Source organism: Capra hircus, unplaced genomic scaffold, assembly GCF_001704415.2.
Source record: "Capra hircus breed San Clemente unplaced genomic scaffold, ASM170441v1, whole genome shotgun sequence".
In the NCBI taxonomy this organism is placed as follows: domain Eukaryota; kingdom Metazoa; phylum Chordata; class Mammalia; order Artiodactyla; family Bovidae; genus Capra; species Capra hircus.
In genome coordinates, this window is record NW_017189629.1 from 481,315 (window position 1) to 496,392 (window position 15,078).

Below are 15,078 nucleotides of genomic sequence, written 5' to 3' on the forward strand. Positions count from 1 at the left end.
GTGGCTGGAGCCCACCATCTTTGTGCGCATGTGCTGTCCTCTCTGGTAGTGAGAGGACTGTGGGTATAAGTGCTGGTCTTCATTAGGGCACAGAGGTCCTTGTTAAATCTTTAAGCTCTTGTTGAATTGACAGAAAGGGGAAGATTGACAAAAGTGAAAGTGCAGTCGCTCAGTCGCGTCTGACTCTTTGCGGCCCCATGGAGTGTAGCCTACCAGGCTCCTCTGTCCATGGAATTTTCCAGGCAAGAGTACTGGAGTGGGCTGCCATTTCCTTCTTCAGAGGATCTTCCTGACCCAGGGACTGAACTCGGGTCTCCTGCATTGCAGGCAGATGCTTTACCATCTGAGCCACCAGGGATAGCTCAGATTGACAAAAGGCAGCTAATTAGAGCTTCCCGGCTGGCCTCTGAAAGATGCTGCTTAGGGGTTTCAGAAGTCTGGCAGGTAGTAGTGCTGTACAACAGAACTTTCCGTGATGATGGAAAGGTCTTATGCCTGTACTGCCTCAAACTGTAGCCACCAGCCACATGTGGTATTGAGCAACTGAAATGTGGCTAGTGCAACTGAGAAATCAAATTTTAAATTTTATTTATTAGTTAAAATTAAAGTATCAGTAGCTACATATGCCTAGTGGCTATTGCACTGGACAGTAAGTACTGGAAAACAGCATTCCTCAACATTTTTTTTCTATTTCTGCAAAGTACAGGAACCCAAGAGACCAACTGGTAAGTTAGAGAAGTAACGCAGGCTATATTTTTGTAATCTGCAAAATCAATAAAGGAAAATTATAGGAAGTTATCAGAAATCTCCCTTCCTTTCTGTACATACAAGGAATAAATGGTTTTAACCTCTGAATTATGTGGATGCAGCTCACCATTTCCTGAACTGATTGTAATAAACTTACCCAAATATGGGATATTACTTCTATTTATATAGAATATCTTTGACATACTTCACTGTAGGGAAATTTGCTTTCTAATTCATGAACCAAAGAGGATGTTTTCTAGAACAGATTCCCTCCTGAGCCTCTTCCCTAGATAGACAAGCTCAGGCACCCACAGCCCTTTTGCATCCCCCCCCCCCCACCCCTTGCACTGTAACTCCTTCATGTAAATGGCACCCAGGGTTAGAGTACAGGAATGCCTCCTGAAGAGACACATACCTATAGAGCACAGATTTTTCAGACAGCCTGGAGCACACAGTTTGTCCCATGCATCCTAATATTCGGTCTGAGAAAATACAATCCTCATATCTAGTATTCTTGCCTGGAAAATCCCATGGACGGAGGAGCCTGGTAGGCTGCAGTCCATGGAGTCACGAAGAGTCACTTACTGAGCGACTTCACTTTCACTTTTCACTTTCATGCACTGGAGAAGGAAATGGCAACCCACTCCAGTGTTCTTGCCTGGAGAATCCCAGGGATGGTAGAGCCTGGTGGGCTGCCGTCTATGGGGTCGCACAGAGTCAGACACGACTGAAGCAACTTAGCAGCAGCAGCAGTCCCGTGCTCAGGACTATGTAGTTTATATAAGAAGCATTGCTTCTAGAGAATTTAAAAAAAACTGAAGTATTAAGCTCAGTTTAATAGAGCTCAGCTGTGGTGTTCTAAATGGGAAGGAAATCCAAAAAAGAAGGGATATATGTATATGTACATGTGATTCACTTTGCTGTAGAGTAGAAACTAACACAACTTGTAAATCAACTCCAATTTAAAAAAAAAAACAAAAAGATTCTAGAGCTTGGTATGAAATAAAAGGAGGGGGAAAATTCAACATATGAAATGTCTGATAACCAAAATGGGGAAAAGAGTTTTTCCATTATCATTCACAGATGTACAATAAAATAATGAAAGAAAGGAAAATAAAAAGAAATGGGTGATAATTCAAATCACAAGCAGGGTTCTGTAAACATTTAAAACCTACAGTTCGAACGATAGTCTGAAAATGATGTTAATGCTTTATAATTGTCCAAATAATCCTCTCATCAGGGAATATGTTGTGTCCTGTAGGCTGCTGAACAGGTTAAATGCCAAAATGAATGTATAAATGTGGAAGGGAACAATTTCTGATTGCTGAGTGTTGATATTATTATAACTAATAATGAGCGATAGTCTTGAAATTTCAGTAGAGTAAAATGAGTAATGTTTTACATTCTGGCATAAAATAGTTCCATAAAATTTTCAGAATGGGAAAAAGGTTTAATTGCAAATATAATAAACTCACTACCAAAAATACCTTAGAATTTATTCAAACAGGTAGAAACCTTTTAGAAGGCGAATTATTTATAGAGATCAAATATCTTATTAAATACATGTATACATTCTGATGCCAACAATTTCAGTAGTAAACTTACCCTAACAATATAATCAGAGGTGTACAAAGATTTAGTAATAAAAATAGAGCCAATGCAACAGTATTTATGGCCACGGAAAACTGGAAGTAATGCCCATGTCCAGTAGCTGGTTAGTAAATGATGATGTGTACATAGGATGGAATTTTGTAGACCCATTACAAGTTTGTGCTTCAGAGTAATGACTCTCAATAAGGTAAACTTATCAGAATCACCCATGCGGCTTTTTCAAAAAAATGCATGCCCCTCCAACCCCTTGCATGCCCGGCGCTGAGAAGGATGGTTAGTGTCTTGAATGAGTTGAGTGGTGCAGTGAGTTACTGTTAGTATGTGAATGTGTCACATCTCTCAAGTGTGCAAAAGTGAAAACCAGTATTTAAGACTATTTGCATAAGTTCACATAAATAAAACCAACCCTTTTAAAGTGTAAATTCAGTGCTAATTAGTACAGTCACAATGTTGTGCGATGACCATTCCTGTTTCATCCCAAACCCATTAAGTAGTCTATACCCATTAAGCAGTCCATCCCATTTAGGAATTACAGCTGTTTATAAATAGAGATAAAATCAAGCATATTAAATAAATCCTAAAATAATAATGAAACAATAACAAAATATTAATAGAAAATGGTATCTATGGAGAACTTATGACTGACAAGTACTATTCTAACTGCTGCTACTGCTGCTGCTAAGTCACTTGAGTCGTGTCTGACTCTGTGCGACCCCATAGACGGCAGCCCACCAGGCTCCCCCGTCCCTGGGATTCTCCGAGCAAGAACACTGGAGTGGGCTGCCATTTCCTTTTCCAGTGTATGAAAGTGAAAAGTGAAAGTGAAGTCGCTCAGTCATGTCCGACTCTTGGCGACCCCATGGACTGCAGCCCACCAGGCTCCTCCGTCCATGGGATTTTCCAGGCAAGAGTCCTGGAGTGGGGTGCCACTGCCTTCTCCATTCTAACTGCTATAATATATTAATTCATTAAATCCTTACAACCCTATCAGTTAGCTATTATCACCATCATCCCTGTCTTATAGATAAGGAAACTGAAGCACAGAGAATTGAAATAACTCGTCCAAGGTTAACACAGCTAGTGTCAGAGTCAGGATTCACCTCAGGCAATGTAGCTCTAGAGGCCATTCTTTCTCTGAATGCTGTACTCCTCTTTCTTCTTGCTACAAAATTTCCTACCTCTGACTTAGTTACAAAATCAATTTTCTACTGCTTTCTGTGAACTTCCCTTTTAATCACTTCAAAGGGAATCATAATAATTAGGTTGTTTCCACCATTTGATGAGCTTAAAAACAGTGTCTGAGTAGAAGGATTGGTATCTAGCTGTTTACTTGTGAAAATAAATTGGGTGGTGGGCTCTGAAAGCCAGGGAAGTTGCAATCTTTGTTCTAGAAGCTCTTAGAAGTGGCAGAATGAGAATGAGTTTTTTGAGGAGAGTAGGTATAACCAGCTTTAACCAGGGTGACTGAATCACTGAATGGTATGCAGCTTTACCAGAAGCTGAAAAACCCTCAATGACAAGTCTGCTGATGTTCCTAATTCTAGGTTGTTTGGTGGGTCTTAAAATTTTAAATAAGGCCTGCAAAGGGATGTGGTAAATTCACATGACCCCTCTCTGCTGTGATAGCTTGCTCCTGTCCAAATGAATCTCAGTCACTACTTTGGCTATTTTAGGCCCAAGTCTGATTCTGTGGCACTGGGAGAAATACAGCATGTATTTCTCGCGATGAGGCAAGCCTGAGCCCTGTGGTGAAAGGCTTGTACTTGGGCAGTGAGAGGTTCGGTCTCAGACAGGGTAATGTCACATAGGCCAAAGCAACATCAGAGTTAAAAAGACTTCAGGAAAGACTTGAGACAGAGGTATAGTTAACAGCTTCTTTGGGAAAGAAACTAATTTCAAAAATGGCTGACCAAATTTCACTTTGGCTAAGATTTTGTTTTCTTTTGTAGCCTACACTGGTTCAGGTGTATGGTAAAGCATGCAAACAAACAAACAAACAAACCCCAGAGTCTTGGGAAACTTCTTTGGGCACCATCTCAATAACGGCATGTTATCAATAATTATTTTTCTGGCGAGGATTTTTAAAGTAAATAGAGAAGAGCTAGTCTGAACCTCCTGACTGCAAAATCAACTAGGAGAAAGGCTAACTGGGAATAATCAACACCAACAGTGACATGTTAGAATTGCCCTTACTCTACAGTTGCACTTTCCGGTAGAACTTTCTACAGTGATGGAAACAGGCTATATTTGCATTATCTGATATGGCACCACTAGGCTATTGAATGCTTGGAATGTTCTAGTGTGACTGAGGAACAGATCTTTTATTTATTAATAATTTAGGAGATCAAACCAGTCAATCCTAAAGGAAATCAACCCTGAGTATTCACTGGAAGGACTGATGCTAAAGCTGAAACTCCAATACTTTGGCCACCTGATTTGAAGAGCCGCCTCACTGGAAAAGACCCTGATGCTGGGAAAGATTGAGGGCAGGAGGAGAAAGGGATTACAGAGAACAAGATAGTTGGAGAGGACGAGATGGTTGGATGGCATCACTGACTCAGTGGACATGAGTTTGAGCAAACTCTGGGAGATAGTGAAGGACAGGGAAGCCTGGCATGGGGTCACAAAGAGTCAGACATGACTGAGTGACTGAACAACAACAAATTAATAATTTTAACTAATTTAGGGGACTTCCCTGGTGGTCCAGTGGTTAAGAAACCACCTGCCAATTCAGGGGACAGAGGTTCAACCCTAATCAGGTAACTAAGATTCCACATGCTGCAGGGCAACTAAGTCTGCACACCACAACTACTGAGCCCATGCACCACAACTGGAGAGAGGCCTGTGTGCTGCAACTAAGACCTGAAGCAGCCAAACAAATACATCAATATGAACAAATAATCATTTAATTCACTTAGATTTTAACAGTTACATGTGGCTAGTGGCTAATATGTTGGCCAGTTCAGCTCTGTATGATAATATTGTGCCTTACATAGTTTTCCAAAAATTCATAAAAGCATTCTTATAAATCTAGAGTTGAAGACAATCATTCACAACATTTTTCAAGGGTCAGCTACTAGTGAATGAATAAATATTATTGCAACTTATGATGTATCTGAAAATAGTTATGAAGAAAAGTTTTACAGCTTGCAGGAGTCACACGGCTAAGGAGGAGTCTTATCTAATCAACCACTTAGAGGACAGAGTTAAGTTTTTTAATAGTAATCAAAGTAAGTCAAACCTGAGTTAATTTTAAGATCATAATATAATCCTTTCCTCTGTTGCAGGGAGGAGGGAAATGCTGTCCCTTAAGATTTTTGTCCAGTGCTGTAAAGATTCCATTATCTTATTCTGGGTCTTTTTCAAAAACCTCAAAAACCTTTTAAAGTCAAATGGGCTGTCCAAAGGAAGTTAATAGTGCTTTTTTTCTTTTCCAGTGTGTTGGAGGATAGGGAGTATGGTAAATGGGAGAAAGGTATCCTAGGAAGAATAAAGAAAAAGTGAGAAAATGATCTGGAAATATTTTCTAGTAGACCAAGGTTGTGGGGATTTTTACTGCTTTGTGATGGTTGCTCAATCCTAGTTCCAATTCTAATTTTGTGTTGTTTCCATTGAACTAAACTTATGTTTTCTGTCAAAATATTTAAGTTTGAGAAAATGTGGCCTAGATTAAAATTCAACAATAGTGGATAATAGCAAGTTCCTATTTTTAAAGTAATTATATCTCTGCTATGAATTTTTAAAGATAACATAAATCTAAAATGTGATTCATCTTCCATTTATTATAACTTATTGCTGGGACTTGTACTTAGATATTACCTTACATTATTTAAAACCCCCAAATCTTATTGAAATAATGGTAAATTTTGGCATCGAGAATTTGGCTGTAAGAAAACTACAGCCAACACCAGTATAATATTTATGGGCACTGAAACAGAATAAAAATATCAGCAAATGCTTCTGTCTGGCTTTTTGCTGATTTCTTTAATTTACCTTTAGTTTCCTCCGTGCATTGAATTTCCTCAGTTGCTCTACTGTTTCTGGAAGATGAATCTTGTAGGCGTAACGATCCCGCTCCTAAAAAAAGATGAAAGATAATGAACACACATAGCTCTTTAAAAAAGTGAAGAAGCTAAATTTAAAATAAACAACAAGCCCAATTGGATATGAAGGTCAAAACTGATAGTAAAATAGTATTTCATCTTCATCAGTAACAAAGGGCTAAAATAATGGTCCATGTAATTTTTCAGATACATGGCTATATGGCTAAAATAATTCATCATAATTATTATGAAGGCATGAAGTTGACACAATCTTGTCAGGTAAAATGAGCCTTCAGGAAATCAACTCACAACTAATTCAGCATTCTGAGTTGTCAAGAATAACTGGATTTTAAAAGAAAAGTCCCAGTATCTTCAAACTAGGACAAACTTATCAAGCCCATTCTAATCCAACCATTTCTCCATGTGGGATCCCCTTCAATCTCTGATGGATGATCACTCTGTTTGACTTCATACAATAGGAGAGTATTACTTTATGGCAGCCTACTGCAATTTTAAGGACGTGAAAAAATTCTTACTCAGACCACCTGTGGCTTGTCTGGACTAGCTCTTCTCTTTGGGCATCACAGAGTAAACACAATCCCTCTTCTGTATAATACTCCTTTAGTAGTTATGAGGGGGTTCATGCTTCCATCGAATCTATGCCTCTCTGTGATAATATCTCCAGTTGCCAACTTCTCATGTGTATTTCAAATGTCCTGTCATTCTCCTTATTGTCCTCTTTGGTTCTAATTTGTCAATGTATCTTGAAGATTTTATGCTACAGGTACTTATTTTAGAAATATTTCTTGAGTACCTACTATGTGCCAGGCATCGTTCTATGCACTTGGTATTAACAAGTAAACAAAACCTTAACAAAGATTCTGGCCCTCATGTAGTTCATATTTTAATGGGAGAAGATAAGAAAATACAAAGAAGGGAAGTTATAGAGTATGTTAAGAGTGCTATGGAATAAAGCAAAAAGGAAGGCAGGGTAAAGGTACATTGCAGTTTAAAGTTGGGTGGTCAAAGTATGACCCAGCTGAGAAAGTGACATCCAAGAGGTGAGGAGAGTGGTCCAGGCAGATAGAACAACTAAGTGCAAAGGCCTTTCAAAGGAGACAGTGTGCCTGAAAATTTCAATAAATAGCAAGGAGACTCATATGTGGAGTAAACAGTAGATCAGATTAGAGAAGTGGCAAGGCTGGTGCAGGCCATCAGGGGCCTTTGACTTTTATTTTGAGTGGGAGATGGAGCAACTGGGAGGTTAGCAGCTGGAGTGATGTGATCTGACAATGTAGAGGAATACTCTGGCTGTTGTGTTGAGACTAGATTGGAAAGGAGAGAGTTAATCTGGGGGGAAATGAAGGTGGATAAAACCAGATGGAAGCAATAAAGACAGTGAAAGTGAGATAGACTCTGAATGTAGTTTGTCCTGAAAAAGTTTTACTGAGGTATAATTAGCATACAATTAACTGAACGTATACTATGGGATAAGTTTTGACATACGTATACAAACATAAAACCATCCCCACAACCATAATGGACATATCCAACACTCTCAAAAGCTTTCTTGTGTCTCTTCTGTTACCCCCTTCCCCATCCCCAGGCAACCACTGATCTATTCTCTGTTACTTTAGATTAGTTTGCATTTTCTAGAATTTAATATAAATGGGATTAATTTATTAATTATTAATAATCTATTAATTATTATCCAACTTTATTCACTCTGCCTAAATATTTTAGCTTCACCCACATTGTTGCATGTATCAATAGTTCATTCTGTTTTATTGCTGGGGGTATTCCATTGAATGTGCTGTGCTTAGTCACTCAGTTGTGTCTGACTCTTTGCAACCCCATGGACTGTAGCCCGCCAGGCTCCTCTGTCCATGGGCATTCTCCAGGCAAAAATACTGGAGTGGGTTGCCTGCCCTCCTCCAGGGGATCTTCCTATCCCAGGGATCGAACTTAGGTCTTCTGCACTGCAGGCAGATTCTTTACCGTCTGAGCCACCAGGGAAGCCCATTCTATTGAATAGATGTACCATAACTTGTTTATCCATTCACCTGTTGATGCACCCTGGGTTGTTTCCAATTTTTGCCTGTTATGTATAAGGATGCCATGAACATTAATGTACAAGTCTCTGTATGGACCTAAGTTTCATTTCTCTTAGGTAAACATGTAGGAGTAGAATGGCTACGTCATTTTGTAAGAATATGTTTAACTTTTTAAGAAACTGTGCAACAGTTTTCCAAAGTGGCTATACCATTTTACATTCCTACAACAGCTATGAGTTCCAGTTGTTCAACATCCTCACCAACATTTGGTTAGCCCCTGGGTAGCATACAAGAAGGACAGACTAGATGAGTATTGCAGAGGCATTGAAAATGAAACTGGCATTTGAATCACAGCATGTAAAAATGGGCTAGGACGTGTGTTCTGAATCTAATTGGATTAACTGCCTACCAAAATAGAAGATTTAAATAAGAATCATAGTCTCAAAAAAAAAAAAAAAAAGAATCATAGTCTCATAACATAATAATACTAAAAATGCCCAGCACACTATCCAAAATTACTCTTCATACTAAGAACCAGGAAAATCTCAACTAAATTAAATTTAAACACTTCTACTCTACAGGCTTTAACCCTTCTGTAGGCTTCCTAATTCTGAATATCTCCAATCACTCACCAAGCCTCATCAATTTTCCTTAATCACTCTCAGTTTGGATACTTCTTTCCCACTCCCACTATGACTCCCTGGTTCTGGCCCCTGTCACTTCCTGGCTAGACAGGCCAGCTTCTGTAGGACCTTTTTGCCTCTACTGCTTGTATCCTGACAGGTAACTCACCTGTACACAGTGTCCAAAGGAATTACATGAGCATGCTGCTCATATAATTTTGCATCACTCAAAAGCCTGCAGTAGCTTTTTACTCTCTATACCCTAATATCTAAAGTACCAAATTTGGCATTCTAGATATATTCTTCCCTCAAACCAAATTTTCAGTCTACTGCAACCCTACTGAAATAGCTGACCTTTGTATGATACGTGTTTCCTGACCCCTTCCCTGAATACCCTGAACACTTATAATGCTGTGTCTCCTCTGTGCCTCCCACATGGGTATATGGCCCCTTTAGTTGTCTTAACATGTGCAGCCTCCCTCCCCACTAGCTAGTGTGTAGCACCAGCCTACAGTGACTCACGCTCCCCGTTAGTCTTCCAGGGCCCATACTCCCGTATTCTTGTGAGACGCCTCTCACGTGTGACTTCTTTGAGGTTATCTTTCTATGTCTTTATGTTATATCAACAGCATTTGAAATTCCATTTCACGGTCTCACCATGCCTTTCTCTCTTTAATATATGTTGGGAAGTTTAGAAGATAACAGACAGTGAAGTGAAAAGGGAGGGAATGATACAGTCAAAGACTTTTTAAAAATAAAATTATGCTTAAATTATGATTCCTGATATTTTCTAAGCAGATGAAATCATAAGATTAAAAAAAAAGTCTGTTAATGTACTTCTTACCACAAAACAAGTAAATATTAACTCCACAGCATTATAAAACTAAGACAAAAGAATAAAAATAATATTTTCCAGATTAAATAGTCCTACTTGAAACTAACAGTAATGTGATATGAATTCAGAAAAATCTGATTAGCAATGTGTCTTGCATTTAAAGAAGTGTTTGATTCACTATCCATTGTGCACACGAGATGCTAAATATACATTTAATTGATGTGTTGATTGGTTATTCCAAAATTCAAATTGATTAGGCTAATATAAATATCCTTTTCATCTTTATTATAGTCAATATACTTGGAATCTACATATTAAGGCTACAAAGGGTGTGAAAAGAGCTTAATTATCTGTGAGAAAATTACAATCTTAGTTGGTCTTACTTTTGTTGGAATGAATATTTACAGCAAACAGCACTAATTTAGATAAAAGTATAATTTAACAACTTCAAGACACTCACATATTAATTGGTCTATTTACTCAAATTCCCATTTTATATGTCATGATTGAATAGGACTTTTTTGTGGTCTCCCCAAAGAAAGAATAATTTTTCTTTGACACAAAACAGTGGTATCATGACTTTTGGTACTCCTTACTATAAGGATTTTCATCATTTTATTTCTTTACATTGCAGTTACTCAGGAGTTTTTCATATTTAAACTTTAGCTTAAATTTTAGCCATTGCTAAATTACCACCACTTCTATGCACAGCAATGATTTAAAAGTATACATGGAAAAGTACTGAAATATAACATAAGCCTGTTCTCATCAGCTTGGTAACATTCTCACTGAATTCTCCCATCTTCAGATAACACACTGTAGTGAACAGTCTTCAGGAATTTTTTCAGTTAAGTTACTGACACTTTTGTCTTTTGTCTTTCTGGTGCCAGAAATCTGTTGTCTATTAAGCTCAGATTATTTGGCAAAAGAACTATAATCATTGCAGGGATAAGAGTTTCCAAAAATAAATATTATTAGTCAACAGATGCAAGATAATGAAAGCCAAATTTTCTAAAGGATATTAAAAATGACTCATATGGCTGCCATTCTCACTGTTACTTGGCATTTAAACTAGCTGCAAACAAAAAAAGATCCTCATGATAAGAAACTGAGAAAAGCAAAGGAAAATCAGGAGGTTCCCTGAACTGTTTATTCCTGGGAGAAAATAAGTACTAAGAAAGTATCTCAGAACTGTTCACTCTTTTCTGGAGGAAGTCAGGAATAACTATAGCTGGGGAATTCAAGTCAAGAATAACTAAAGCTGAGTATCAGAGGATTGAATGCCGATGTGAAAAGTAATATTCTTAAGGAGAATCTAGATCTACTGGAATCTCAACATTGTTCAATCATACTATTATCCCATGTCATCACTGTTAAGATACACTATTAACCTATATTTAAATATTATTATTTTGCATAATTTCTGGGGAGCTAGCATGGTATAGTAGTGTGAATACATTTATACATTCACTCATGAAATCATTAACTGATATTTATGAGCACCCACTAAATGTCAGGGGCTTCCCAGGTGGCGCTCATGGTAAAGAACCCATCTGCCAATGTAGGAGATAAAGAGAGACAGGTTCGATTCCTGGGTGGGGAAGATCCCTTGGAGGAGGGTATGGCAACCCACTCCAGTATTCTTGCCTGGAGAATTCCATGGACAGAGGAGCCTGGTGGGCTACAGTCCATAGGGTCGCAAAGAGTCAGACACGACTGAAGCGACTTAGCATGCACACACTACATGTCAGACACTTTCAAAGGTTCTATACAGAAGTGAACCAAGAGACAAAAATTCCTGCTCTGTATGCAGCTTATATTTTATGGAAGTAGACAGAGAAACAAATAAGTAAAATGTAAGTATGTCTCATGGTGACCAATGCTATGGAAAAAAAGTAAGGCAGGGAAGGAGGGTAGGGAATACTGGTGGCAGGGGACATTTCTTCCCTCAAATTTTAAATTGGGTGGTCAGGGAAGATCTCACTAAGAAGCTGCTATCTAAGCAAAGACTGAAGATGGTGAGAGAATAAGCCATGAAGATAGCTTGGGGAATAGTATTCTAGGGAAAGGGCATGACTAACACAGGCGCTGAGGCAAGTGTGGGCCTGCTGTCTGAAGAACAGCAAGGAGGCTGACATGAGGGAACAAAGTGAGAAGAGGAGAGTAGAAAGGGGTGAAGTCCAAGAGGTATCAGGGAGTGAAATGGTAAACTAAATTAATAATACTTCAGGAGACAGGTCTAGCCTAAAGGTATAAACTCCGGGTGTACAGATAGCATTTGAAGCCACTAAAACTATTAATAGATGAGGTCTCCAAGGGTCTGGGGCTTCCCTGGTGGCTGAGCTGGTAAAGAATCCACCTGTAATGCAGGAGAACTGGGTTTGATCCCTGGGTTGGGAAGATCCCCTGGAGAAGGGAAAGCCTGCCCACTCCAGTATTCTGGCCTGGAGAATTCCATGGACTGTATAGTCCATGGGGTCACAAAGAGTCAGACACGACTGAACAACTTTCACTCTCACTTTCCAAGGGTCTGAGTGTAGACAGGAAGATGAAGAGCAATGGGCTGTAGCACTCCATTTTGAAGACATGGTGCAGGGAGGTGAGGAAGAATTGGCAGGATCTGGAAGGGGCTGCCACAGAGGTAAAAGGGAAACCAGGGAGAGAGGTGCCCTGAAGCCAAGGGAGGACAGAGTTCCAGAAGTATGGATGTCCAAATGCTGATATGCCAAGAGGGAGAATCATGAGCTCTGACCACTAGACTCAGCAACGTGAAGGTCACTGGTGACTTGACGACTTGACAAGAGCTATTTTAGTGGAGTTGGTAGGATTGCAACCCTGACTAGGGTGGGTTCAAGAGAAAGAGATGGGAGAAACTGAGGAAAGTGAGTAGAAATAACACTTTCTAGGAGTTTCGCTGTCAAGGGGACTAGAGAATAGGGGCAGAGGCTGGAGTGGGTTGTAGGGTTAGGAGAACATGTGTGTGTGTAATAAAAATAAGTGGTAGCTTGTTAGATCCCACAGACATTGGAAGGTGCTGATGCAGGGAAGGGCTCACAAGTGGGAGCGCTGACCTTGAGTAAGTGAACAGGATAGGATCTTGAGTACAAGGGAAAGGGGTGTGGTAGGCTGAATCCTGGTTCCAGCTTCAATAATTTTTGTGACTTGGGGCAAGATTCTTAACCTGAGGCTTAGCTTTCTTACCTGTAAAGTGAGAATTTCCTGGAACTGTTGAACACTGTAATGTCTTCATCAAATAGTACTATCTCACTGAAGCCCCAAGTTATAATTTTCTTTAATAGTGATACTTCATTGGCAGGATGGGATATAAAAAGAACTTTTAAAATCTGCTTTTTCTAGAGCCTAGGAGCCACAACTACTGAAGCCCACATACCCTGGAGCTCCTGCTCCACAACATAAGAAGTCCCTGTGACAAGAAGCCTGCACCCCACACTAGAGAGTAGTCCCCTCTTGCTACAACTAGAGAAAGCCAGCATGTAGCAGTGGAGACCCAAGTGAAAGTGAAAGTGAAGTTGCTCAGTCATATCTGACTCTTTGTGAGCCCATGGACTGTAGCCTACCAGGCTCCTCCATCCATGGGATTTTCCAGGCAAGAGTACTGGAGTGGTTGTCATTTCATTCTCCAGATGATCTTCACAACCCAGGGACAGAACCCAGGTCTCCTGCATTGCAGGAAGATGCTTTACCATCAGAGCCACCAGGGAAACACCCAGCACAGCCATAAATAAATAAATAAAATTAAAAAAATCTTTTTCTTAAGAAAATAAATCTTATCTAGTATCTACTGAAATAAAAATAATGCTATAAAGTATACGGTCACAACCAAAGCAATGATAATCGCTTTTTAAATATCACACACTAAGTGCTCCTTCTGTTCATGTTGTGCATCCTTGGAAGATGTGTTGGTAGAGAACAAACAAGCCTTCCTCTGGGATGGATTTTGCCTTAATTCTCTTTCTTACCCTCTTGTGATGAAGCTGAATGTCACTAAAATGAAACATCCTCTTATATGTTTACAGAGAGTTCATAGAAACAGTAAATAAGGTGAACAAAACTAATGAAAAAATGCTCAGGAAAAAAAAGGGTGGAAAGGGGCACCTTACAGAGTAATGCATTCTTGTCACTGGAACTGTCCAAACAAAGTGCCACCTATGAGCTCACATACCTTAAGCCATGGGTGATTCAGTGCTTCATAAACAGTGATCCTCTCGGCGGGATCCAGCATCAGCATTCGGCGTACGAGGTCTTTGGCACTTTCAGAGATATGGCTCCACTGCCTTGGATTCATCTGAAGAGGGGAAAGGAAAATTACACAGTTAGGTTCAGTGAGATGTTAATGTTCACTGTTAATATCCCTACACTGTTTCAATGCGAATAAGATTCAGGTAGCAAAGTAGAGAAATCGGATTCTAAAGACTTGCTTTCTAAAGAAGAAGAGGACTGAGGTCATACATTTCCTATTGTTCAACACATGAGAATTTGCATCAGTAAATATTCTTTATACATATTCTGGTTAGATATATAATAACATTTTAAATAATTGAAGAACAGAATGTTCATGATTCCAGGTTCTATCTCAGGTAAAATAAAAAGTCTAGCATCTAGACTCTAAGCAGATGAGAATACTTTGACCTAGAAAGGACTAAAATAAAATTTAGAAATTTTAAAGTGTTTTTAATATTTTGTTTTTAAAACTGGGAATTATCAGTAACTGTGAAGCCACACAAAGTAGCTTTTATTAATAGGATACTTTGGTCACTGTATGTCATTTTCAGCATTTAGGAAAAAATATATTACTATAGGCCTTACAAAAAACCCAATTTACTTGTATGTTATTCTTAGTGAAGTGACTTTTCCCCCTCTTTTAGAGCTACAAGGTAAGTCACCTAAAGCCAAACAAAAAAATAAATTATGAGTTGTTCCTAAGACACAGGACTCATGAGCAAGGCTGTGGATCTCTGAGGAAAAGAGTTGGAAGACTCCTGGGAAAAGGGGTATGTCTGAGACCAGGAACCAGGAAGAAATGGAAAGGAATGCTTGGGGCTTGGAGTTGGGAAGGCAAGTGGGGACAGGAGGGAAGAGATGGAGCAGGGTCTCACTCCCTATTTAATATCAGGAAACTGAGTGAGTGAGCACGTAGGAGCTGT

General features: G+C 39.2%; 1 protein-coding gene across 13 annotated transcripts in view; it reads right to left on the reverse strand.

Annotated features, from left to right (window-relative positions):
- CASK (calcium/calmodulin dependent serine protein kinase) overlaps positions 1 to 15,078 on the reverse strand; it is a 375,002-nt gene that overhangs the window by 111,389 nt on the left and 248,535 nt on the right. For all 13 annotated transcript variants that reach the window (XM_018044583.1, XM_018044579.1, XM_018044576.1 and 10 more), the window contains exons 8-9: positions 14,097 to 14,219; positions 6,352 to 6,435 (exon numbers count right to left, since the gene is read on the reverse strand). In XM_018044583.1, the coding sequence (XP_017900072.1) occupies positions 6,352 to 6,435; positions 14,097 to 14,219 (207 nt within the window). The remainder of the gene's footprint in view (positions 1 to 6,351; positions 6,436 to 14,096; positions 14,220 to 15,078) is intronic.